General features: G+C 44.2%; 2 protein-coding genes across 2 annotated transcripts in view; one reads left to right on the top strand and one right to left on the bottom strand.

The window, feature by feature from the left end:
- prima1 (proline rich membrane anchor 1) overlaps nt 1–26,328 on the top strand; it is a 254,401-nt gene that overhangs the window by 217,984 nt on the left and 10,089 nt on the right. The gene's annotated exons all lie outside the window — the stretch shown is intronic.
- The window catches only part of LOC134344062 (protein unc-79 homolog), a 403,221-nt gene continuing 397,440 nt past the window's right edge, over nt 20,548–26,328 (bottom strand). The window contains exon 49 of the mRNA XM_063043251.1: nt 20,548–26,244. Coding sequence (XP_062899321.1) covers nt 26,044–26,244 — 201 coding nt within the window. The 3' untranslated portion in view covers nt 20,548–26,043. The remainder of the gene's footprint in view (nt 26,245–26,328) is intronic.

Here is a 26,328-nt window from a genome sequence, read left to right as displayed (position 1 = left end):
ATACTGCCTCCGCTCTTCGAATCTTCCTTCACTCTACAATACTGCCTCCGCTCTTCAATACTGCCTCCACTCTTCAATACTGCCTTCACTCTTCAATACTGCCTTCGCTCTTCAATACTGCCTCCGCTCTTCAATACTGCCTTCACTCTTCAATACTGCCTCCGCTCTTCAATACTGCCTTCACTCAGTGTAGAGTGGGCTTGTAAATACACATCCAGTGTTATTTGCCCTCTCTCCATTACTCATTACTAACAGGTACCACCATTTCACACAGGCTACGAAGTCAGATACCAGTTAGGAATCAAACATATTTCAGAACAAAAATTAATGTACGGACAAACCACGGATCAGAAACAATATCTCTAATGCTGAACAAAGCTCCAACATTCTGCAGGAGTAAAACCAGGCTGCTGAGATGTAGACCATGAAGGCTTGACCACTCTAATACACTGTTTCATCTGATCCCACGTAGAGGCATACTCAGACAGAACCGGCCATCAGACAGCAGAAACATTTCACATGCGTAGAAAGCCTGAACTAAAAACTGAAACCCGCTCGGAATGGTCAGCAGGTCAGCGAGCAAATTAACATTCCAGTTTGAGCATTCCTTTCACCTGAACTCTTACAACTCATCAGCTCTGTTTCATGTTCCATGCATTTATTCACACGTTTTATTTACTTAGAGGGAGTGTGGAACAGGCCCTTCAGGCCCAATGAGCTGTGCTATCCAGCAACCCATCTATTCCACCCTCGCCTAATCATGGGACAATTCACAGTGACCAATTACCCTACTGACCAGTACGTCTTTGGACTGTGGGAGGAAACTCACTCACTCATGGGAGGAATATATAAACTGCTTTCAGAGGGCATCAGAATCAGAATTAGGTTTATTATCACCGGCATGTGATGTGAAATTTGTTAAGTTCAATGTGTGGCATACATAATATAGAAGAGACAAAATAATAGTAATAAATAAAATAAAAATAATAATAAATAAATAAATAAATTACAGTGTATGTATATTGAATAGATTTAAAAATCACGCAAAAAAACAGAAATAATATTTAAAAAGTGAGGTAGTGTCCAAGAGTTCAATGTCCATTTAGGAATCGGATGGCAGAGGGGAAGAAGCTGTTCCTGAATCACTGAGTATGTGTCTTCAGGCTTCTGTACCTCCTGCCTGATGGTAACAGTGAGAAAAGGGCATGCCCTGGGTGCTGGAGGTCCTTAATAATGGACACTGCCTTTCTGAGATACCACTCCCTGAAGATGTAGGCTAGTACCCAAGATGGAGCTGACTAGATTTGCAACTCTCTGCAGCTTCTTTCAGTCCTGTGCAGTAGCCCCTCCATACCAGACAGTGATGCAGCCTGTCAGAATGCTCTCCACAGTACATCTGTACAAGTTTTTGAGTGTATTTGTTGACATGCCAAATCTCTTCAAACTCCTAATGAAATAATAGTCACTGTCTTGCTTTCTTTATAACCACATCAGTATGTTGGGACCAGGTTAGATCCTCAGAGATCTTGACACCCAGGAACTTGAAACTGCTCACTCTCTCCACTTCTGATCCCTCTATGTGGATTGGTATGTGTTCCTTCATCTTACCCTTCCTGAAGTCCACAATCAGCTCTTTTGTCTTATTGACGTTGAGTGCCAGGTTGTTGCTGTGGTACCGTCCACTAGTTGGCATATCTCACTCCTGTACGCCCTCTCATCACCACCTGAGATTCTATCAACAATGGTTGTATCATCAGCAAATTTATAGATGGTATTTGAGTTATGCCTAGCCACACAGTCATGGGTATATAGAGAGTAGAGCAGTGGGCTAAGCACACCCCCCTGAGGTGCACCAGTGTTGATCATCAGCAAAGAGGAGATGTTAGACCATAGGACCATAAGATACAAGAGCAGAAGTAGGCCATTCAGCCCATCAAGTCTGCTCCGCCATTCAATCATGGGCTGATCCAATCCTTCCAGTCATCCCCAATCCCCTGCCTTCTCCCCATACCCTTTGATGCCCTGGCTAATCAAGAACCTATCTATCTCTACATTAAATGCACCCAATGACTTGGCCTCCACAGCTGCTCGTGGCAACAAATTCCACAGATTTACCACCTTCTGACTAAAGTAATTTCTCTGCATCTCAGTTCCAAAAGGATGTCCTTCAATCCTGAAGCCGTGCCCTCTTGACCTATCACCAATCCACACAGATTGTGATGTTCCGGGTAGGAACTCAAGGATCCAATTGCAGAGGAAGCTACAGAGGCCCAGGTTCTGCAACTTCTCAATCAGGATTGTGGGATTCAACTCTGAACCCCAATGCTGCCAAGTGTAATAGACAGATAGATAGATACTTCATTGATCCGAAAGGAAATTACAGTGTCACAGTAGCATTTAAAGTCCACAGATACACAAATATTAGAAGAGAAGTAGAAAGAATAGAAAATAAATTACCTCAAATAGTCTAACAGGAGGGGCTCATCCCTTCCCCGGCTATAGGTTGACTCATTATAGAGCCTAATGACTGAGGGTAAGAATGACCTCATATATCGCTCTTTGGAGCAGCACAGTTGTCTTAGTCTATTACTAAACGTGCACCTCTGTCAGACAGGGTGACCTGCAGAGGGTGAGAAACATTTTCCAGAATTGCCTGGACTTTCCGTAGGGTCCTTTGTTCTACCACAGCCTCTAGTCTGTCCAGTTTGACTACTATAACAGAGCCAGCCTTTCTAATCAGTTTATCAAGTCTGTTGGCATCACCCATGTTGATGCCATTGCCCCAGCATACCACCGCATAGAAGATTGTACTGATGACAACAGACTGGGAGAACGTGAAGGAGAGGCCCGCATACTCCAAAGGACCTCAGTCTCCTCAGGAAGTAGGGGCAACTCTGACCCTTCTTGTACACAGCCTCTGTGTTGGTGCTCCACTCAAGTCTGTAATCCAGGTGCACCCCCCGGTACTTGTAGGTCCTCACCACCTCAATATCCTCTCCATCAGTAGTAACAGGGAGTAGCGCAGGCTTAGTCTTCCTAAAGTCCATCACCATTTCCTTTGTCGTACTGATGTTGAGCTGCAGATGATTCAGCTTGCACCATTTGACAAAGTCCTCCACCAGGGCCCAGTATTCATCCTCCCATCCTCCCTCTATACACCCAACTATTGCTGAGTCGTCAGAGAATTTCTGCAGATGACATGACCCAATGTTGTATCGAAAGTCTGAGGTATACAGGGTAAACAGGAAGGGAGCCAATATAGTCGGCTGTGGGGCCCCAGTGCTGCTTATAGCCATGTCTGACACACAGCTCTGAAGCTGCACAAACTGTGGTCTGCCAGTCAGGCAGTCCATTATCCACGATACAATGGTTTCTGACACCTCCCTCCCCTTTCTGGCCATTTCCGACACCTCCCTCTGTCTTTTTGTCTCTATCTCTGGAGACAGCTTATCTACTGATGTCTACTATAAGCTTACTGACTCTCACAGCTATCTGGACTATTCCTCTTCTCACCCTGTCTCTTGCAAAAATGCCATCCCCTTCTCGCAATTCCTCCGTCTCCATCACATCTGCTCTCAGGATGAAGCTTTTCACTCCAGGACGAGGGAGATGACCTTCTTTTTTAAAGAAAGGGGCTTCCCTTCCTCCACCATCAACTCTGCTCTCAAACGCACCTCTCCCATTTCACGCATATCTGCTCTCACCCCATCCTCCCGCCACCCCACTAGGAATAGGGTTCCCCTTGTCCTCACCTACCACCCCACCAGCCTCCGGGTCCAACATATAATTCTCCGTAACTTCCGCCACCTCCAACGGGATCCCACCACTAAGCACATCTTTCCCTCCCCCCCGCCTTCCGCAGGGATCGCTCCCTACACAACTCCCTTGTCCATTCGTCCCCCCCATCCCTCCCCACTGATCTCCCTCCTGGCACTTATCCTTGTAAGCGGAACAAGTGCTACACATGCCCTTACACTTCCTCCCTCACTACCATTCAGGGCCCTAAACAGTCCTTCCAGATGAGGCGAAACTTCACCTCTGAGTCGGCTGGGGTGATATACTGCGTCTGGTGCTCCCAATGCGGCCTTCTATATATTGGCGAGACCTGACGCAGACTGGGAGACCGTTTCGCTGAACACCTACGCTCTGTCCACCAGAGAAAGCAGGATCTCCCAGTGGCCATACATTTTAATTCCACGTCCCATTCCCATTCTGATATGTCTATCCATGGCCTCCTCTACTGTAAAGATGAAGCCACACTCAGGTTGGAGGAACAACACCTTATATTCTGTCTGGGTAGCCTCCAACCTGATGGTATGAACATTGACTTCTCTAACTTCCGCTAATGCCCCACCTCTCCCTCGTACCCCATCCGTTGTTGCCCATCCTCTGGGCTTCCCCCTCCCACTTTCTTTCTCCCTCGGCCTCCTGTCCCATGATCCTCTCATATCCCTTTTGCCAATCAACTGTCCAGCTCTTGGCTCCATCCCTCCCCCTCCTGTCTTCTCCTATCATGTTGGATCTCCCCCTCCCACTTTCAAATCTCTTACTAACTCTTCCTTCAGTTAGTCCTGACGAAGGGTCTCAGCCCGAAACATCGATTGTACCTCTTCCTAGAGATGCTGCCTGGCCTGCTGCGTTCACCAGCAACTTTGATGTGTGTTGCTTGAAGTGCCAACCTGCATTGAATGCTTTTCTCCAGCAATGAGGGCTGTGTGGTATTGAAGATACTTGAGAAATCAGAAAACATGATCCTCACAGTGCTGCTCTGCTTGTCCAAATGGCAGTAGGCTGTGTTCAGCAGGGAGATGAATGAAAGGGTTAATGTATGAGGAATGTCTGGCAGCTCTTGGGCTGTATTCCCTGGAGTTCAGGAGAATATGGGGGGATCTCATAGAAACATTCCAAATGTTAAAAGGCCTGAAGAGATTAGATATGGTAAAGTTATTTCCCATGGTAGGGGAGGCTAGGACAAGAGGGCACGCCGTCAGGATTGAAGGACGTCCATTTAGAACAGAGATGCAGAGAAATTACTTTAATCAGAGGGTGGTAAATCTGTGGAATTTGTTGCCATGAGCAGCTTTGGAGGCCAAGTCATTGGGTGTTTTTAAGCCAGAGATAGATAGGTTCTTGATTAGCCAGGGCATCAAAGGCTATGGGGAGAAGGCAGGGGAGTGGGGATGACTGGAAGAATTGGATCAGCCCATGATTGAATGGCACAGCAGACTCGATGGGCCAAATGGCCTACTTCTGCTCCTATATCTTAGGTTGTATGGTCTAATTTAATGCTCTGTTTCCCACATTAGTATATGAGAAAATTCATTTATGTCAATATTATTAAAATTGTAATTCCGAGCAACTGCAGTGCAGATTGTCATAAAATGCAGAAGACAAAATGTGCAGCCTCAGTTCTTTGCATTTTGTATTTCGCATCTGAAATTCAGTTCTCTGGAATTTAATGGAACCCAATTTCCAAACTGAATTATCAGAATTAGAATCAGGTTTAATAGCACCGGCAGAGGTCATGAAATTTGTTGTTTTGTGGCAGCAGGACACTGCAGTATATAATAAAAACTGTGAATGCAGGATACTTGGTAGTGTGGAGGAGCAGAGGGATCTCGGGGTACGTGTCCACAGATCCCTGAAAGTTGCCTCACAGGTGGATAGGGTAGTTAAGAAAGCTTATGGGGTGTTAGTTTTCATAAGTCGAGGGATAGAGTTTAAGAGTCGCGAGGTAATGATGCAGCTCTATAAAACTCTGGTTAGGCCACACTTGGAGTACTGTGTCCATTTCTGGTCACCTCACTAGAGGAAGGATGTGGATGCATTGGAAAGGGTACAGAGGAGATTTACCAGGATGCTGCCTGGTTTAGAGAGTATGCATTATGATCAGAGATTAAGGGAGCTAGGGCTTTACTCTTTGGAGAGAAGGAGGATGAGAGGAGACATGATAGAGGTGTACAAGATAATAAGAGGAATAGATAGAGTGGATAGCCAGTGCCTCTCCCCCAGGGCACCACTGCTCAATACAAGAGGACATGGCTTTAAGGTAAGGGGTGGGAAGTTCAAGGGGGATATTAAAGGAAGGTTTTTTACTCAGAGAGTGGTTGGTGCGTGGAATGCACTGCCTGAGTCAGTGGTGGAGGCAAATACACTAGTGAAGTTTGAGAGACTACTAGACAGGTATATGGAGGAATTTAAGGTGGGAGCTTATATGGGAGGCAGGGTTTGAGGGTCGGCACAACATTGTGGGCCGAAGGGCCTGTACTGTGCTGTACTATTCTCTGTTCTATGTAATTACAATAGATATATATATATTAGTTAAATAAGTAGTGCAAAAATAAAACATAAAAAGTAGTGAGGAAGTGTTCGTGGCGTCAATATTTATTCAGAAATCAAATTTCAGAGGGGAAGAAGCTGTTCCTGAATCACTGTTCCTGAAGGTAGCAATGAGACAAAGCATGACGTAGATGATGGTCGTCCTTAATGATGGATGCTGCCCTTTCCAGGCATCGCTCCTCGAAGATATCCTGGATTCTGGGGAGGAGAATGCCCTTGATGAAGCTGCCTGATTTCACAATGTTCTACAGCTTGTTTTGATCCTTTACAGCAGCCCTCTCACACCAGGCGGTGATGCAGCCAGTCAGAATGCTCTCCACAATACATCCATAGAAATTTGCGAGTGTCTTTGGTGACATACCTAATCTCCTCAAATTCCTAATGAGATATAGCCACGGCCATGCCATCTTTGTAACTGCATTGACTTGTTGGGCCCAGGATAGTTAAGATAAGGACTGGTGTGAGTTCCCTCGCCCTACCCTTTCTGAAGTCCTCAATCAGTTCATTGGTCTTACTGACGTTGGGTGAAAGGTTGTTGATGTGACACCACTCAACCAGCTGATATATCTGGTCACCTGTTGAAATTCTGTCAACAATGGTTGTGTCACCAATAACTTTATAGATGACACTGGAGCTGTCCCTAACCACACAGTAATGGTTGTAGAGAGAGTAGAGCAGTGGGCAAAGCACACATCCCTGAGGTGCGCCAGTGTCATCAGAACTGTAGGAATGATTGTGTTAAATGCTGAGCTGTAGTCAATAAACTGCAGCCTGATTTAAGTCAGAATACATAAATGTTTGATTAGAGCAGTTGACTAATGGAAAAGGGGCTTAAATTGACTTTATCTTTGAAGAGAAAGGCTGTCATACAGCACTATACTGCACACCACCATACACAAATCTCCTCATTCGGTAAAATTCTGCAACTCAAAATTGAAATCTCTTATTACGAGCAAAATAAAAAAAAGTAAACCACCATATTCAACACAGGCACAACAGAATCACCGTAGGGAGTTTATGTATGTTTTTGTTAAGATTAGATTAGATTAGATTCAACTTTATTGTCACTGTGCCGAGTACAGATACAAAGCCAATGAAATGCATTTAGCATCTGACCAGAAATGCAAAGAATAGTGGAAAAGGGCACACTTTTAAAAAGAAATTGACTATTGAACACTATGCTTAATAAATATAAACATACTATTTTGGTACTTACTTAGTCTAGGTTAGTGTTGTCTTCCAAAAAGCAATTTTAAAGCAAAGCACCGTTTTACATTGGATAACATAAACAAATTTTGACATTTCCTTTCTGAGCCAATTCAATTATGTGTAAATTCATACATCGTTATTTTTTTAAAAGCAATCTGACAAGTACGTAAGCTCAGATTTAAAAAAAAGAAACTTCAAGCCATGTTTATTGTAACAAAAATTGTTATGTATTAATACTTAAGTTTTCAATAAAGATTGACTTGTGTTGCTTAAAAAAAATTGACCTTATCTTTCACTCGTTTAGATCAGAGGTGCCACAACATCGTAACAGTTAATGCAACACCATCACAGCTCAGGGCGTCAGAGTTCAGAGTTCAATTCTGGCGCTGTCTATAAGAAGCGTACATTCTCCCGTGTGCCTATGGGATTCCTCTGGATGTCCTGGTTTCCATCCACAGTCGAAAGACGTACGGGTTCATAGGCAAATTGGTCATTGTAAATTGTTGCTTGATTAGACTAGGGTTAAATTGGTGGGTTGCTGGATATGCAGCTTGGTGGGCCAGACGTGCCTGCTCTGTGCTTTAAGTAAATAAATTTAGAAATGGGCAGAAAGATCCAGTACTTTGTTTGCATTCTGGAGGGAAAACAAAAGTCACCTGAACACCCTAAATTTCCCCATTGCAGTTTCCTACCCCTCATTTTAGTTACACATCCAGACTGTATCTTCTACTGCACCATTCCCTCTAAGTTGTGTGGACCAACCATTGTTTCTGAGCAGAACATCTTTTCCAGTCTGAAAGCTGTGTGACACTTTAATAAAGCATTATATAAAGGAAATTCCAGCTGCGTGGTAACAAGTACTATGTGCACGGGAGTATTTCAGTGACTGTGGCTGCACACACACACACACAGCTTAGAAGGAACAGAGCTAGTACAGGACAGAAGTAACTCCTGTACACACAATTTCACATTTACATAATTTTCTTAAACAGAGCCATGGCTCTCCATTATGCTGTTAAGTGAAAACATCTCTTTCCATATTGTAATTCAAAGGAAATTTATTATCAAAGTATATATATGTTGTCATATACAAACCTGAGATTCATTTTCTTTTGGGCATACTCATTAAATCTATAGAATAATAACCATAACAAAATCAATGAAAGACAACCCAACTTGGGCATTCAACTGGAATGTAGAAGACACCAAACTGTTCAAATACAAAATTAAAGAAATAATAATAGATAAATAGTCCTTGAAAGTGAGTCCATAGTTTGTGGGAACATTTCAATGATGGGGAAAGTGAAGTTGGTTGAAGTTACCCCCTTTGGTTCAAGAGCCTGATGGTTGAGGAGTAGTAACAAACGTAACAAGTAACTGTAGATGACAACACTATTTTACACCGTATCATTGCATTATTAAATTTGGTGGGTGCTTCACTGAAATCTCATTACCCAGAGCTAATAATTATTTTTAGTGTTAAATGTACTTTATTGCTATTGAGAGCCTTAGCATTAGGATTTGCAATCTAGCCACTGGATAGCAGATTAGAGATCACTTCATCGAGCACCTTTACTCCATTCGCTATAACAACCAGGATCTCCTGGTGGCCAGCCATTTTAAGTCCACATCCTAGTCCCACCCTGACATGTCTGTCCATGACCTCTTCTTCTGTCGGGACATCAAAGGATATGGGTTTGAGTGGGATCTCGAATCAGCCATGATGGAATAGGGGAGAGGACTCAATAGCTGAATGGCTTAATTTGGCTCCTATGACTTATGGTTTTATATTAAGGCACATCAGAGGAGCCACGTCTCAGATTCCTTCTTGGTAGTATCAAATTTGATGGTGGTATCAATTATTGTAACCACTTTCCTCTGTCTCCCCCCCTCCTTCGCCTTCTTTCTGGCCCCATTCCCTTCCCCTACCCTCACCAGACCTGCCCATCACCTACACCTTCCCTTTATTCATGGTGTACTGTTCTCTCCTATCAGATTCTTCTTCAGGTTTATCGTCATTCAATCATACACATGTATACTACCAAATGAAACAGCCAAGGCACACAACACAGTACATATAACTCTCACACACAACACAAAGTAATATTACCACAAATAAGTTAACAAATAATATATTCTTTTTAAGCACTTTGTTTGTTCCACCTATCAACATCTCAACTTCACACATTATTCCATCTTCCCCCTTCTCCCACTTTGCTACCTTCACCCTTCATTTGGATTCACGTAACGCTCTCCACCTTGTGCTCTTTCCCCTTCTCTTGACTCCAACATCTTCCCAACCACTGAGGTCAGGCTAACTGGTCTATAAATTCCTTTCTGCTCTCTTCCTCCTTTCTTGAATAGTGGAGTGACATTTGCAATTTTCCACTAGTCTGGCACCATGCCAGAATCCAATGACTTTTGAAAAATCATTATTAATGCCTCCATAATATCTACAGCTAACAGTTTCAGAACCCTAGGGTGCAGTTCATCTGGTCCGGATGGCTCATGTACCCTTAGATATTTCAGCTTTTTGAGCACCTTCTCCCTTGTGATAGAAACTTCACCCACTTCTCTTCCCTCACACACATCTGGCACACTGCTTATGTCTTCCACAGTGAAGACTGATGCAAAAAACTCATTTATTTCATCTGCCATCTCCTTGTCCCCTGTTACTATTTCTCCAGCCTCATTTTCTAGCGGTCCTATATCCACTCTCATCTCTCTTTTATTTTTTACATATTTGAAACAGCTTTTACTGTCCACTTTGATATTGTTTGCTAGCTTGCTTTCATATTTCATCTTTTCCCTCCTAATGCCTTATTTAGTTGCTCCTTGTAGTTTTCAAAAACTACCCAATCCTCTATCTTCCTGCTAAATTTTGCTTTGTTGTATGCCATCTCTATCATTTTTCCATTAGATTTGACTTCTCTTGTCAGCCATGGTTGTACTATCTTACCATTTGAGTATTTCTTCATTTTTGGAATACGCATGCCCTGTATCTTCCTCATTTTTCCCAGAAACACCCATCATTGCTGCTCTGCTGTCATCTCTGCTGGAGCTTCTTCCAATTTACTTTGGCCAACTCCTCTCTCATACCACCGTAATTGCCCTTACTCCACTGAAATACTGCTACATCAGACTTTACTTTCTCCCTATCAAATTTCAAGTTGAACAGAATCATATTGTGATCACTGGTTCCTAAGGGTTCTTTTATCTTAAGCTCCCTAACTGCCTCCGGTTCATTACATAGCACTCAATCCAGTATAGCTGATCCCCTAGTAGGTTCAATGACAAACTGCCCTAAAAAGTTATCTCTTGGGCAGTCAACAAACTCACTCTCTTGAGATCCATTACCAACCTGATTTCTTGAGCGACCTGCATGTTAAAATCTCCCATGACAACCATAACATTGCCCTTTTGACTTGCCTTTTCTATTTCCTGTTGTAACCTGTGGTCCACCTCCCAGCCACTGTTGGGAGGCCCATATGTACACTAACTGCAATCAATGTCCTATTACCCTTGCAGTTTCTTAACTCAACCCACAAGGATTCAACATCTTCCGATCTTATATTACATCTTTCTACTGATTTGATGCCATTCTTTACCAGCAGAGCCACACCAACCTCTCTGCCTACCTTCCTGTCCCTCTGATACAACATGTAACCTTGGACATTCAGCTCCCAACTACAACCATCCTTCAGCCAGGATTCAGTAATGGCCACAACATCATACCTGGCAATCTGTAATATTGCAACATCATCCACCTTATTTCTTACACTACATGAATTTAGATACAACACTGTGAGTACCATATTTGCTATCCTTTCTGACTCTGCAACTCTAATGATTTGATACTCAGCCTGTTGGCTGCAATTGAGTCCCATCACCTGCCTGCCCTTCCTGACAATTTGACTGCACGCTATCTTCACTTTTTTACCATCTGTCCTTTCCTGAGTTCCTTCACTCCAGTTCCTTCCCCCCCCCCACCAAGTTAGTTGAAACGCTCCCCAACAGCTCTAACAAACATCCCCATGAGAATATTGGTCCCCTCAGATTCAGGTGCAACCCGTCACTTTTCACCAGGTCATACCCCCAGAAGAGATCCCAATGATCCAAGAACCTGAAGCCCTGCCCACTGCACCAGCTTCTCAGCCACACATTTATCTGCCAAATCACCCTGTTTCTACCCTCACTGCCACGTAGCACAGGCAGCAATCCAGAGATTACTACCCAGGAGGTCCTGCTTCTCAGCTTTCTACCTAGCTTTCTAAATTCTCTTTTCAGGACCTCATTGCTTTTCCTTCCTATGTCACTGATACTAATATAGGATAGTGTAGGGGGCAGTTTGCTCGGGAGAGCACACGCAGAGTCGCCAGTTACCGGCGCCATCTTGAGTATTTTATGTAGCAAGACATCTAGCTGCTCCCCCTCCCTATCACCACCACTCCCTTCTTCTCCCTTTCCCTTCTGCACCATGGACCCATGCTTAGTGCCTGTAAGCCAGTCGCTGTGGCATTCTCCCGGGAGGTCATCCCCCACAAAAGTATCCAAAGCGGTATACTTGTTTTTGAGGGGAATGGCCAGAGGGGTGCTCTGCTCTGCCTATTTGCATTCCTCCGACGGTCACCCAGCTACTCGCCTCCTGTAACTTCGGGGTGACTACTTTCCTGTAACTCTGATCAATTATGTCCTCACTCTCCCGTACAAGCCGAAGATCATCCAGCTGCTGCTCCAGATCTCTGACACGGTCTTCAAGGAGCTGCAACTGGATGCATTTCACGCAGATGTAGTTCCCCGGGAGACTCTGGGTCTCCCAGTTCTCCAGCATCCGGCATGAAGAACACTCCACAGCCATTTAAATGGTACAGAAAGAGAGGTAAAAAAAAAACAAAAAGGAAACCTTAACAGATGCTTTACACAGAGCCAATGTCTCCTCTGAGCTAAAGCCTGTCACTTCTACTCTTGCCACTGGCCTCTCCCAACAATGGCTGCTCCACTTATCCCTTCTGTATTTTTATTTAGTTCATAGATCTCTGTGGACGCTGCTGATAGGCCACGTACAATGGACAGACGCTCTCGAACTTTCCTTTTCAAATAACTGCCGCCGACCTGTGAGAAATCCCTCTTGGTAAAGCTCTGTTGACACCACTGATAGGCCAAGTACAATGGGTGATTTGATGCCATTCTTTACCAGCAGAACCACACCCCGCTCCCCACCTGCCTTCCTATCCCTCTGACACAACGTGTAACCTTGGACATTCAGCTCCCAGCTACAATCATGGTTCAGTGCTTGCCACAACATCATACCTGACAATCTGTAATCGTGCAAACAAGATCATGCACCTTATTTCTTACACTCCATATGACACTGAGTGCTGTATTTGCTGGCCTTCTTGATTTTGGATCCTTATTGCACTGATACTCACTCTGTTGGCTGCTATTTTGTTCTATCATCTGCCTGCCCTTCCTGACAGTCTGACTGCACGCTATCTTTGCTCTTTTACCATCTGCCCTATCTGGAGTTCCTTCATTCCAGCTCCTATCCTCCTGCCAAATTATTTTAACCCCTCCCCGACAGCTCTAACAAACCAGCCCACCAGAATATTGGTTCTCCTCGGGTTCAGGTGCAACCTGTCACTTTTGAACAGGACATACCTGCCCCCCCCCACCCCCAGAAGAGATCCCAGTGATCCCAGAACCTGATTATTTATCTGTCAAATCATCCTGTTTCTACCCCCACTGGCAGGTGATACAGGTAGCAATCCAGAAATTACTATCCTGGAGGCCTGGCTTCTCAGCTCTCTAAATTTTCTCTTCAGGACCTCATTGCTTTTCCTTCCTATGTCATTGATACCAATATGTAGCAAGATATCTGGCTGCTCTCCCTCCCCCTCCAAAATGCTGTAGATGTGATCCAAGTCATACTGCGTCCGGTGCTCCCGATGTGGCCTTTTATATATTGGTGAGACCCAATGCAGACTGGGAGACCGCTTTGCTGAACATCTATGCTCTGTCCGCCAGATAAAGCAGGATCTCCCAGTGGCCACACATTTTAATTCCACATCCCATTCCCATTCTGACATGTCTATCCACGGCCTCCTCTACTGTAAAGATGAAGCCACACTCAGGTTGGAGGAACAACACCTTATATTCCGTCTGGGTAGCCTCCAACCTGATGGCATGAACATCGACTTCTCTAACTTCCGCTAAGGCCCCACCTCCCCCTCGTACCCCATCTGTTACTCATTTTTATGCACACATTCTTTCTCTCACTCTCCTTTTTCTCCCTCTGTCCCTCTGAATATACCTCTTGCCCATCCTCTGGGTCACCCCCCCCCCTTGTCTTTCTTCCCGGACCTCCTGTTCCATGCTCCTCTCGTATCCCCTTTTGCCTATCACCTGTCCAGCTCTCGGCTCTATCCCTCCCTCTCCTGTCTTCTCCTATCATTTTGCATCTCCCCTTCCCCCTCCAACTTTCAAATCCCTTACTCACTCTTCCTTCAGTTAGTCCTGACGAAGGGTCTTGGCCTGAAACGTCGACTGCGCCTCTTCCTATAGATGCTGCTTGGCCTGCTGCGTTCACCAGCAACTTTGATGTATGTTGCTTGAATCTCCAGCATCTGCAGAATTCCTGTTGTTTACATCCCTGACCCTGGCAGCTGGGAGGCAGCACACCATAACATACCAACATAGTCTGGCGGACGGACCTCTACCTCACTGAGGTCAAACGGCAGCTCTCTGACACCTCCTCTTACTTACCCCTGGAACAGGACCCCACCAAAAAACATCAAACCATTGTCTCCCGCACAATCACTGCCCTTATCAACTCCAGAGACCTTCCATCCTCAGCCGCTAAACTCATTATTCCCACACCCCATATCGCACGGTTTTACCTCCTCCCCAAGATACACAAGCCTGACTGTCCAGATAGACCCATAGTTTCTGCCTGCTCCTGTCCCACCAAACTTGTATCTGCCTACCTGGACTCCATTTTGTCACCCATTGTTCAGTCCCTCCTCACCTACATCCGGGATACATCCCATGCCCTCTTCAATAACTTCCAGTTCCCCGGTCCCAACCATTTCATTTTTACTATGGATGTCCAATCCTTATACACCTCCATTCCCCATCAAGAAGGCCTCAAAGCCCTCCGCTACTTCCTGGATAATAGACTTCACCAGTTCCCCACCACCACTACCCTCCTCCGGTTGGCGGAACTGGTTCTCACACTTAATAACTTCTCTTTTGGCTCTTCCCACTTTCTTCAGACTCAGCGTGTGGCTATGGGAACTGGCATGGGACCCAGCTATGCCTGCCTCTTCGTTGGTTATGTGGAACAGTCTGTGCTCCAAACCTATTCTGGTACTGCTCCCAACTTTTCCTTCGATACATTGACGACTACATTGGTGCTGCTTCCTGCACCCATGCTGAGCTCGTCAATTTCATCGACTTTAATTCAAACTTCCACCCAGCCCTCAAATTCACTTGGTCTATCTCTGACACTTCTCTCCCCTTTCTCGATGTCTCGGTCTCCATCTCTGGAGACAGACTGTCCACTGATCTTCTACAAGTCCACTGACTCGCATAACTACCTCGACTATACCTCTTCCCACCCCGCCACATGCAAAAATGCCATTCCCTATTCCCAGTTCCTACGTCTCCACCACATCTGCTCCCAGGATGAGGCTTTCCGTTCCAGGACATCTCAAATGTCCTCTTTCTTTAAGGATCGTGGTTTCCCTTCTACGGTGATCAATGGTGCCCTCACCCGCATCTCCTCCATTTCCCGCACTTCGGCCCTCACCCCATCCTCCCGCCACCACAACAGGGACAGAGTTCCCCTTGTCCTCACCTACCACCCCACCAGCCTCCGGATCCAGCACATTATCCTCCGCAACTTCCGCCTCCTTCAACAGGACCCCACCACGAAGCACATCTTTCCCTCTCCCGCCCCCTCCGCTTTCCACAGGGATCGGTCCCTCCGCGACTCACTTATCCGCACGTCCATCTCCACGGATCTCCCATCCGGCACTTATCCCTGTAAGCGTAAGTGCTACACCTGTCCCTACACCTCCTCTCTTGCCACCATTCAGGGCCCCAAACAGTCCTTCCAGGTGAGGCAACACTTCACTTGTAAGTCTGTTGGGGTCACCTATTGCATCTGGTGCTCCCGGTGCGGCCTCCTCTACATCGGTGAAACCCGACGCAGATTGGGGGACCGCTTTGTCGAGCACCTCCACTCCGTCCACCACAAAAGACAGGATCTCCCGGTAGCCACCCACTTCAACTCTGCTTCCCATTCAGATATGTCCGTACATGGCCTCCTCTACTGCCATGATGAGGCTAAACTCAGGTTGGAGAAGCAACACCTTATATGCCGTCCAGGTAGTCTCCAGCCCCTTGGTATGAACATAGAATTCTCCAACTTCCAGTAATTCCCTCCCCCTCCCTTCCTCTATCCCTATTTCACATCACCTCCCTCATAGTTCCGCCTCCTTCTACTACTGCGCATTGTTCTCCCGCCAATCACCTCCCTGCTTCCCCTCCCCCACTCCTTTGTCTTTCAAATTGCTGTTTTTTTCAACTACCAGCATTCTTCAAACCCTCCCCAAAGTTCTTCCTTCAGTCCTGACGAAGGGTTTCGGCCTGAAACGTCGACTAATCTTTTCAGCTGATGCTGACTGACCTGCTGAGTTCCTCCAGCGCATAATGAGTGTTCCTCAGGCAACATACCATCCAGGTGTCTCATTCACGTCCACAGAATCTCCTGTCTGTTCCCCTCACTGTTGAGTCCCGTATTACTACGGCTCCCCTCTTCTCCCTCTTTACCCTTCTGCACCACGGATACCTGCTCAGTGACAGTAACCCGGTCTCCGTGGCATTCCCTGGGAGGTCATCCCCACAACAGTGTCCAAAATGCTATACTTATTACTAAGGGGAATGGACACAAGGGTTTTCTGTGCTAGCTAACTATCCATATTTCCATTTCTCCCGAAAGTTTCCCAGCTACTCGCCTCCTACACCTTCGGGGTGACTACTTCCCTGTAACTCTGATCGATTGTCTCCTCACTCTCCTGTACAAGCCGATCATCCAGCTGCTGCTCCAGATCCCTAACGCGGTCTTCAAGGAGCTGCAGCCGGATGCACTTCATGCAGACGTAGTTCACTGGGAGACTCTGGGTCTCCCAGGACTCCAACATCCGGCACGAAGAGCTCACAGCGGTTATTTACTACACCAGGTACGATAAGAGAAAACAACAAGGGAACTTTAACAGAAGCTCAGCCAAAGCCAATGCCTTTTTGAGCTGAAGCCTCCTTTGAGCCAAAGCCTGACACTCCTACTCCCAACAATGACCCCCACGCTTGTCCCTTCTGTACTTTTATTTAATTCACTGTGCTTTGCTCCCTCGCTGATTGGGCCTCCGGAACAGGTGGGTTGCTGGCCAGTGTGGCTCACTGGGCCGCAAGGCCTGGTCCACAATGTACCTCTAAATAAATAAACACTAATTTTTTTCTGAGGTAAAATGCATTTTATTACTTCAAAAGGAAGGGAAACAAATTGATTTCCCCAAATCCGTTTCCCCAAACCATCAACCATCGGTTATTGACATCACCTTTAAGATGATTTACCTATCATTTGGTTTTCCATGAGGCAAATAACAATTTAAATGACAGTTGATTTTTTGTGCACTAAATTCCTGTTAGTGACCTTCAAATTTAGCACCACATTGAAATTGCTCTCACAAAATCATTCAAGTCAAATCACAAATCTGCAATAGAATGGGCATATCGTAGACTTTTTAGTACAGGGAATAGGGCATTTTTCTTAATTTTACTTTCATCACCTTATCTCTGACAACGTAATGATTATTATGATTATGAGAAATGAGTTTAGAAAAGCATTAATCAGTAACATTAGCAGGAACTGCTGTTCCTAATCCATGTCCACACACATGAGAATTTCTTCATTAATAATTACAAAATAAACATTTTTGTCAAAAAATATAATGATATTTTTCTTCAAGCAGGTAAAATGTGAGTTTCTATAATCACAGGAATGCTACTAAATAGCATTTCAATCCAGTTCAAACTGTGATACACAATTTTTATATTGCTCTTTGTAGAGCATGGAGAAAAGGAATTGCCATGAAGTGTCGGCTAAAAGGTCATCTTCATATGAACCTAGATCTGGAAAGAGTGTTGTAAACAATGGCTGGGATCTAACATCAGTGTGTATCCAAAGAGGCAAGTGCAACTTGTCAGTAATGAACTCATTCACAGTGTAAAGCCTGGACAGATAGGACTTTTCAAAGCATGGGAGCACTATAAACAAGAAAAACAATGCATTATTCTATTCTACTATGCTTTTAGTCTACAAACAGTAAATCAGTGGTTCTCAACCTTCTCTATGTTATGGAGCAATATCATTAATCAAGGGGTTTGTGGGCTTCAGGTTGGGAACCCCTGGTCTAAGTCAATCTTTATTAAAAAGGCCATTACTGCACAACTACAATCATTTAAGGAGTTGGGGGATAACTTTAAAGGAAATGTCAGAGGCAGGTTTTTTTACACACAGAGTGGTGGATGTCTGGAATGTGCTGCCTGGGGTGGTGGTAGAGGCAGGTACATTAGAGACTTTTAAGAGACATTTAGATAGGTACATGAATGTGAGGAAACTGGAGGGATGTGGACATTGTGTAGGCAGAAGAGATTAGTTGGCCATTTGATTACTAATTTAATTGGTTCGGCACAACATTGGACATTAGAAAGTTTCTGACAAGAACAAGTCATTCAACCCGACAAAGCTTGCCAAATTCCTAATCACATAGTGTGTTGAAATAACAATCGTTTAGATTTAAAAGTCTCCAAGGTACTACTCTCAACTACACAGCTGGATAGTTTGTTCCACGTGCCCACTACTCCTGTGTAAAGAAATCTCCCTTTCACCACTCTCCACCTATGGCTCTGTGTCCTTGATGATGGATTAATCCTGAAGCAGCTGCAGGCATCCACTTTCCTTATAGTCATAGTCATACTTTATTGATCCCGGGGGAATTGGTTTTTGTTACAGTTGCACCATAAATAATTAAATAGTAATAAAACCATAAATAGTTAAATAATAATATGTAAATTGTGCCAGGAAATAAGTCCAGGACCAGCCTATTGGCTCAGGGTGTCTGACCCTCCAAGGGAGGAGTTGTAAAGTTTGATGGCCACAGGCAGGAATGACTTCCTATGACGCTCTGTGTTATACCCTGAATGATTCTGAACACTTCTATCAGGTTTCCTCTCATTCTACATCCATTTAGGCCAAAAAGATGTAATTATTTCAGTCTTTCTTCATAGTTCATGCCCTGCATACCTGGAATGGGTATAGTCACCCTGCTCTGGACTCTCTCCAGTGGCTTCACATCCCTCACACTATATGGAAACCAAAACTGTACACGGTACTCAAGGCCTGGCCTCACAGGTGCACTATACAGCTTAAGGAGAACGTCTCCAGACTCAAACGCCACTGAGCACATCATATAGCCAAACATTCTATGAGCCATCTTAATCGCTCCTGTGCATTGTCTAGATGTTGATAGTAATGAGTCTACCAGGAGGCTCAAATCCTCCTCATACAGAGCACTTTCTAATTCCAACCCCCCCCTCCCCATTGTATATTTATATCTACAATGTGGGCTGACAGGCCTATTCCCGTTTTATGTTCTAACTTACTGATGGTCCCTGGGACACTATGGTCAGTGTGACTTTATTCTACATAAATTACACAATACATTTCATGTAAATTAAAAAGCTTTGTCTTTCAGATGGTAATATTAGCAATATTTATAATAAAAAAGCAAAAAAATCTTCAATTAGCTGACTGCCATACACTCTATTAGTGTTCCTCCTTTTGCTAAGAAAGTGGCCACTGTGTGTACATTTATCGTCTTCTGCTGAAGTAGCCCATCCACTTTAAGGTCTGACATGTTGTTCATTCACAGATGATCTTCTGCACACCACTATTATAATACACGGTCACTTGAGTTACTGTCGCCTTCCTGTCGGTTTGAACCAGTCTGGCCATTCTCTTCTGACCTCTCTCATTAACAGGGCATTTTCGCCAACAGGACTGCTGCTCACTGGATGTTGTTTCTGTTGTTTACACCATTCCCTGTAAACTCTAGAGACTGTTGTGCATGAAAATCCCAGATCATCAGCACTTTCTGAGATATTCAAACTACCCCGTCTGGTGCCAACGATCATTCCACAGTCAAAGTCACTTAGATCACATTCCTTCCGCATTCTGGTGTTCGGTCTGAACAGCAACTGAACCTCTTGACCATGTCCGCATGCTTTTACCCATTGAGTTGCTGCCCCATGATTGGCTGATTAGATATGTAGATTTATGAGCAATTGTACAGTTGTACCTAATAAAGTGGTCACTGAGTATATATTAAATTAACATAATGTTAATGTTAGTGTGAAGTAGAATTTACAAGAAATATATGTATTTTCTGCACATTATAGTCATAATTCATACTAATACCTAAATATGAATAATGCACATTGACAAATCCATGTTCATAAGTTTAAAAAAAATGACACTTTGTGGTAAATAAAAACTACTTTCCATAATATGTAAAAGTTGATAGTTCCAAATTGCTAAATTTTCAAATGAGAAAGGCTTTATCAGGCATTGGCAAAGGGATAATAGATAGCCATGACGGAATGCAGAACAGGCTCGATGTGCCAAGTGGCAAATTCTATTCTTGTTGTGTCTGTGCACAAGTGTAGAAAAGTAATTAAAAATAAAAACAAGTAAATAAAAGTGCACACAAGGCAGATGGCTTTAAATGGTGTATTCCCATTGCAGCGAGAGAGAGAGAGAGAGAGAGAGAGAGAAACAATGCGCATGGGTAGACAACAAATCAATACATAGCGCTAAGGGGGGGGGCGTCATTGCTCTAAAAGAATTAGGTCCATACATTACAACTCCCACGTCTTATGGTCTTATGAAATGACAGTATTGACATTTCACCTCTTTTATTTTCTAACAATGTCAGTTCATTGAGCATAGTACAATATTGAACATATTGGTACCAAATTCAATTTCATTGCTGGAACAGACATGATAAGCAGAATGGTTACAAAGACTGCTGGGTCAGAATAGAACATAAATGGAAGTATTAAAAAGAATGGTAACAATTTGCATCAGACTATTCCTTATACCTTACAAAAATGTATTTTCATCTTCTATATTCTTATTCACACAAAATTTAATTTTGATTTCTAATTTTATAATCTGAATGATAACTTACAGGAAACTATGTACAATTATCAATAGAATAAAAAGATCCATTTATTTTCTATTTTTGTATTTCTATGTTAACATTGATTTAATGGTATTATTTACATAAACAACCTGGTTGTTTACCAGCGGGCAAAATACTAATTTTCTTCTGGCATTATTGCAAAATAGATCCTTCCTATTGTTTTTCAGTAGTTTGCAAGTTCCCAGAGACAGAATTGGAACACGAATTAGGCCATTTTTTTTGCATGTGAACAGTCAAAGGTATAGATCCCAGCAAATGTCAATAGAAAAAAAGTACAGCATATTTTCCAGTGGAGTTGTACTTACTCCAGCACCCTTAACGGCAGGACATTACTCGATCTGACATTGCACCGAGTAGATAATCTGACAGATCCTTGTTGATAATTAACAGCAAAGTACTGAGAAGATCTGAGATTGCAAAAAGGATACACAACATGTTTGTAGTTAAGTGTTCAACTGCAAGATTGCAGTGGAGAGGATGCCGATGAAAGTAATTAAGTGATGAAATGCAAAGACATGTAAAATATATCTTTAATTTAGTAACTTAACATGCCTTCCCAAGTAAGTAGCATGCAGCACTTTTGATGTGCAAGTCTGAAACTGTCTTACAGGTTGAGTACCCCTTATCTGAAATGCTTGAGGCTGGAAGTGTTTTGGATTTTGGATTTTGGAATATATAATGAGATAGCTTGGGATCACCATAATTTCTGGCTCTGAACTTGTGTGCTACTGCTAAGCAGTATTTCTCTTATATTTGTTCGTCATACGTATAAAGGGAGCCTTTTCTGGCTGGCTGCTGGAGGCTATTGGTGTCCCACAGGGGTCACTGTTGGGACTGCTTCTTTTTATAGTATGTGCCAAAGATTTGAATAACAGAATTGATGGCTTTGCGGGCAAGTATGTGGATGATACAAAGGTAGATGGAGGAGCAGGTAGTGTTAAAGAAGCGGAGAGGCTACAGTAGGACTTAATACAGATGAAGAGAATGGGCAAAGAATTGGCAGATGGAATACAGTTGGAAAGTGTATGGTCATGCACTTTGAGAAGAGAAATAAAATATACACTATTTTCTAAATGGAGAGAAAAATATAAAAATCTGGAGTGCAAAGGGTTTTGGGAATAATCGTGCAGGATTCCCTAAAGGTTTTATTTGCAGGTTACGTCAATGGTCAAGATGGCACCAGTGAACAATGGTTCCTCGGCCAACATCTTCCAGATAGCTAATCTCTTCAATTATTTCACTTTCTCTACATCTTCTGCTTATTCTTTTTGTCTTGATTGTGTTTTGGAAACTGCTGGGGCCTGTAATGTGTAGTTTGGAATTCGATTGAATGACCTAGTGTTCTGCTGTTCTTGGAGAGGACCGAGAGCACGAGCTGCCTCTTATGAGAAATCTAGAGACGGGGTGTGGGGACACGAACAATTCCACTTTGAAGTATTGAGGAAGATTGAGCATCGAGATGAATACGGAGAGGCTGCCAGTCACTCTCCACGGAGGCCATGGGGTTGACCGGTTGGTGGTTGGGTCACAACGTTCGTAACCATCATGGCAGTCATTCTTCATGGAAGGACTGAGTACATGTGGCCACTCTCCTCAGTGCTAACGTAGGCTGCTTTCGAAATACTGAGATTTATGTGATTATTGGACTGTAGTTTATATTGGTCTCATTCAGTTTTCTGTGTTTTCTTTCTTTTTGATAATTGGCGGCTGGGCGATATGTTACTTATTGCGTGAGCAAGGGATTGGGGATTTGGGATCTGATCTTTGTGTTGGTTTTTCACTGTGTGGGCGATCTGTCAGGTTGTGTGTGTGACGGAAGGGTTGGGGGGGGTTGATGCTATTGGTGTTTTTTGCAAGGAAGGCCATCTGTTAGTTTTTTGTGCAAGGTGAGGGGTAGGGGGTGGGGGGTTTGGGGTTTGCAAGTTTGGTTTCTTTTTCTTTTTCATGTGCAGGATTTGATGTCTTTTCTTTCAACAGCTCCCAAGGTTTTCCTGTATTTCACGGCTATCTGGAGTAGACAAATATCAGAGTTGTAGTGTATATGCATACTTTGACAATAAAATGAACCTTTGAACCTGTTGTGAGGAGGGCAAATGCAATGTTCCCATTCATTCTGAGAGAATTTGAATATAAAAGCAAGGATGTAATCTCGAGACTTTATAAAGCACTGGAGAGGCCTCATGTGGAGTATTGTGAGCAGTTTTGGGCCTCTTATCTAAGAAAGGATGTGCTGACATTGGAGAGGGCTCAAAGGAGGTTCAGGAAAATGATTCCGGGGTTGAAAGGCTCCCCATATGTGGACCATTTGATGGTCTGAGCCCGTACTCAATGGAAGTCAGAAGAATGGGGGGGGAGGGAATCTCTTTGAAATCTATTGATTGTTGAAAGTCTTTGATAGAGTGGATGTGGAGAGGAGGTTTCATATGGTGGGGGAGTCTCGGTCAGGAGGATTTAGTGTCACAATAGGGTGCTGGAAACGGGCCCAAATGCAAGACACAGACACTGAAGTACAAAGAACAGGACTTGACTAGAGTAGGGACGTGACCGGATTCAGGCAAGGAGCAGGGACAAGAACGCAGAGTTGGCTAGGGAATGCGGGACCAGACTAGGAACCATGGACTAGGAGACAAGGCTTGGACTCCGAGCCCGAGACTGGACAAGGACCTAGAACCTGGGTCTTGCCTCAGGCTCAGACCCCGGAACCAGGCAAGAACATGACATGGTTTCAGGACAGGATGTGGCTGGGGTCTAGAGGCCTGAGCTTGGCTTGAGGCTGGGGTCTTGGGTCTTGAGCTTGGCTGCCGGCTGGGGTCTTGGGCCTTGAGCTTGGCTTGGGATTCTTGAGGCTTGGGGTCTTGGGCCTTGAGCTTGGCTGCAGGCTGGGATCTTAGGTCTTGAGCTTGGCTAGGGATCCTTGAGGCTTGGTTTCTTGGAGTTTGGCTTGGGATCCTCGAGGCTTGGGTTCTTGGAGCTTGGCTTGGGATCCTCGAGGCTTGGGTTCTTGGAGCTTGGCTTGGGATCCTCGAGGCTTGGGTTCTTGGAGCTTGGCTTGGGATCCTCGAGGCTTGGGTTCTTGGAGCTTGGCTTGGGATCCTCGAGGCTTGGGTTTTTGGAGCTTGGCTTGGGACCCTCGAGGCTTGGGTTCTTCGTCTTGAAATGCGGAGGCTGATAACTCGGAGACTGGAGCTGAGAGACAGACTGGGAACTGAACATCAACATAGAGCCGGAACTTATCCTTCAACAAGCCAGGACTCATCTTTAACACAACACAAACCTGAGATAGGACAGAACATAGACATAGAGCTGGGACTTATCCTACGACAAGCTGGGACTCAACTTCATCTCCACACCAAGGTGGGACAGGTCTCTCCGTCAGGTAATGGCAGAACGGCTGGACTTACCCAACAGAGGCAAGGACAAGACAAGACAGATCCCCCTGCAGGGCAACGGAAAAATGGCCTGGCTTACCCCATGGAGGCAAGGACAAGAAGAGACAAACGCCAAAGAACAACAGACAGTTCCATCTCTGCTCTGGGGTAGCTCCAAGTCTCAGTTCAGCCAGCAACCTCAGCTGGCTACAGAAACAGCCGGATCCCTACCTAGCTCGGAGTGGCTGGTAGCCACTCAGCTGGCCCAGGAAACAGCCAAATCCATACCACAAAGACCACTCCAACGAGTGGCAACAAGGGTCCATGAAACAGTTGTCCTCCAACCAGGCCTAGACATCACAAATGGTTTCACTAGCCTTCCATCAGCAGGTTGGTCCAAGGGGGATTGACGAGACAAACCAGCAGCCCACACTCAATCCCAAGGCTACTTATATTGCAAGCCCAAAGATGGGAATCAGGTGCCTATGATTAACTCAAACAAAGGTCAGCTGAAAGACCCAGAGTCCTGAGTCCATGGACCGGACCATAAACCGGAATGGGGACTTCACGGACCGGACCATGACATTTAGTCTCAGAATAAAAGGGTGTCCATTTAGAATGGAGATGAGGAGGAATTTCTTTAGCCCGAGGGTGATGAATCTGTGGAATCCATTGCAACAGGTGGTTGTGGAGGAAAAGTCTTTATGTATATTTAAGGCAGAGGTTGATTGTTGATTAGTCAGGAATGAAGGGATATGGGGAGAAGGCAGGAGATTGGGGCTGGGAAGGAAATGGATCAGTCATGAAGAAGTGGCAGAGCAGACTCCATGGGACAAATGGCCTAATTATGCTCCCACATCTTATGGTTTTATATGTACTGAACAGAAGAACTTATTACCTACCATTAACATAATGAAAATATAATGTGTGCAGGGTAACAAGAGTAGCGTAACAGATCGGGAGAATCAGCTGTTAAACAACAAACAACAGCAGGCTTTCATTCTCCACCTATGATATCATCCTTTGATTAAAAGGTTGCAGTACACTGTATTTGTATCTTACTTTTTTGGGGTTTTATGTAAGGTATAAAAACAATCAGCATTATAGACCTGTTCTGGTGTTAAGACTTTCATCCACAAAGCTTTAAACATTTAATGCACGGCCTTTTCTGAAATTTCTGCAAACCAGCCACCTGAATTTTCACAATTACCTTCATTTTCAGGTTGATGGAATAGATATTTGCTGGTTTCATGATCAGCACTTCGTAAGTGGGACATGGTCACTCCGAAGCTGCCAATACACATTCGAGATCTTCATTTCACTATTTTTCATTAACTTCTGTTCATTACACATATAAAGTCATTTCTCAGAACTGTCTATGATGTGCAGAGACCTGCACATCACCACTGCACACTCCCACTATCTTGTGTAATTTTACATTTGTGATGTCATGTTACGGCTCAGAGACAAAATTCAGATTTCACAGATTTTTGGATTTTGGAAGTTCGGATAAGGGGTACTCAATGTGTATTATATTCTTGAAACAACATTTGGATTTCAGAGGTTTTCAGATTTTGATATTTCAGAACCTTGATAAACTACAAAATACTCACTATAATAGAAACAATTTCATTTCAATGTTTGTACACAGTTGTCTTGCTTTTAAATTAATCTTCACTGTAACTGTAAAGTAGGAGAAACGGTTAAGTTACCAAGGCTAATCACTGGTGGCGTGTTTTAGCAGTGTCAAGAAAGGGAACAAGACAGTTTCAAGTCCAGTATCATTAAAGTTTGCAAGGATCTTAGAGAGGATAAAATTGAGATGCAGCTTCTGACGACTGTACTTCCACCTGAGCCATCTTGAACTGAGCACACTGCAGCCACTTGCGAAGCACTGATGAGCTTGTGCTCATTGGCCCAGGCCCCTGCAGTGACTGCAGAATGTGATGGTTGACATTGTTCTGGATTGACTGGAGGCGTAGTTGCAGACCTGCTGATAGATGCTGTTGATCACAGACCACGTGGAAAATTAGAAGTGCATTAGCTACCGTTATAACTATTAAAAGAAGAAAACAATATGAAGGTAC

The sequence above is a fragment of the Mobula hypostoma genome, chromosome 1 (assembly GCF_963921235.1).
Source record: "Mobula hypostoma chromosome 1, sMobHyp1.1, whole genome shotgun sequence".
Taxonomy (NCBI): Eukaryota; Metazoa; Chordata; class Chondrichthyes; order Myliobatiformes; family Myliobatidae; genus Mobula; species Mobula hypostoma.
This window is presented reverse-complemented; position numbering and strand designations above follow the sequence as displayed.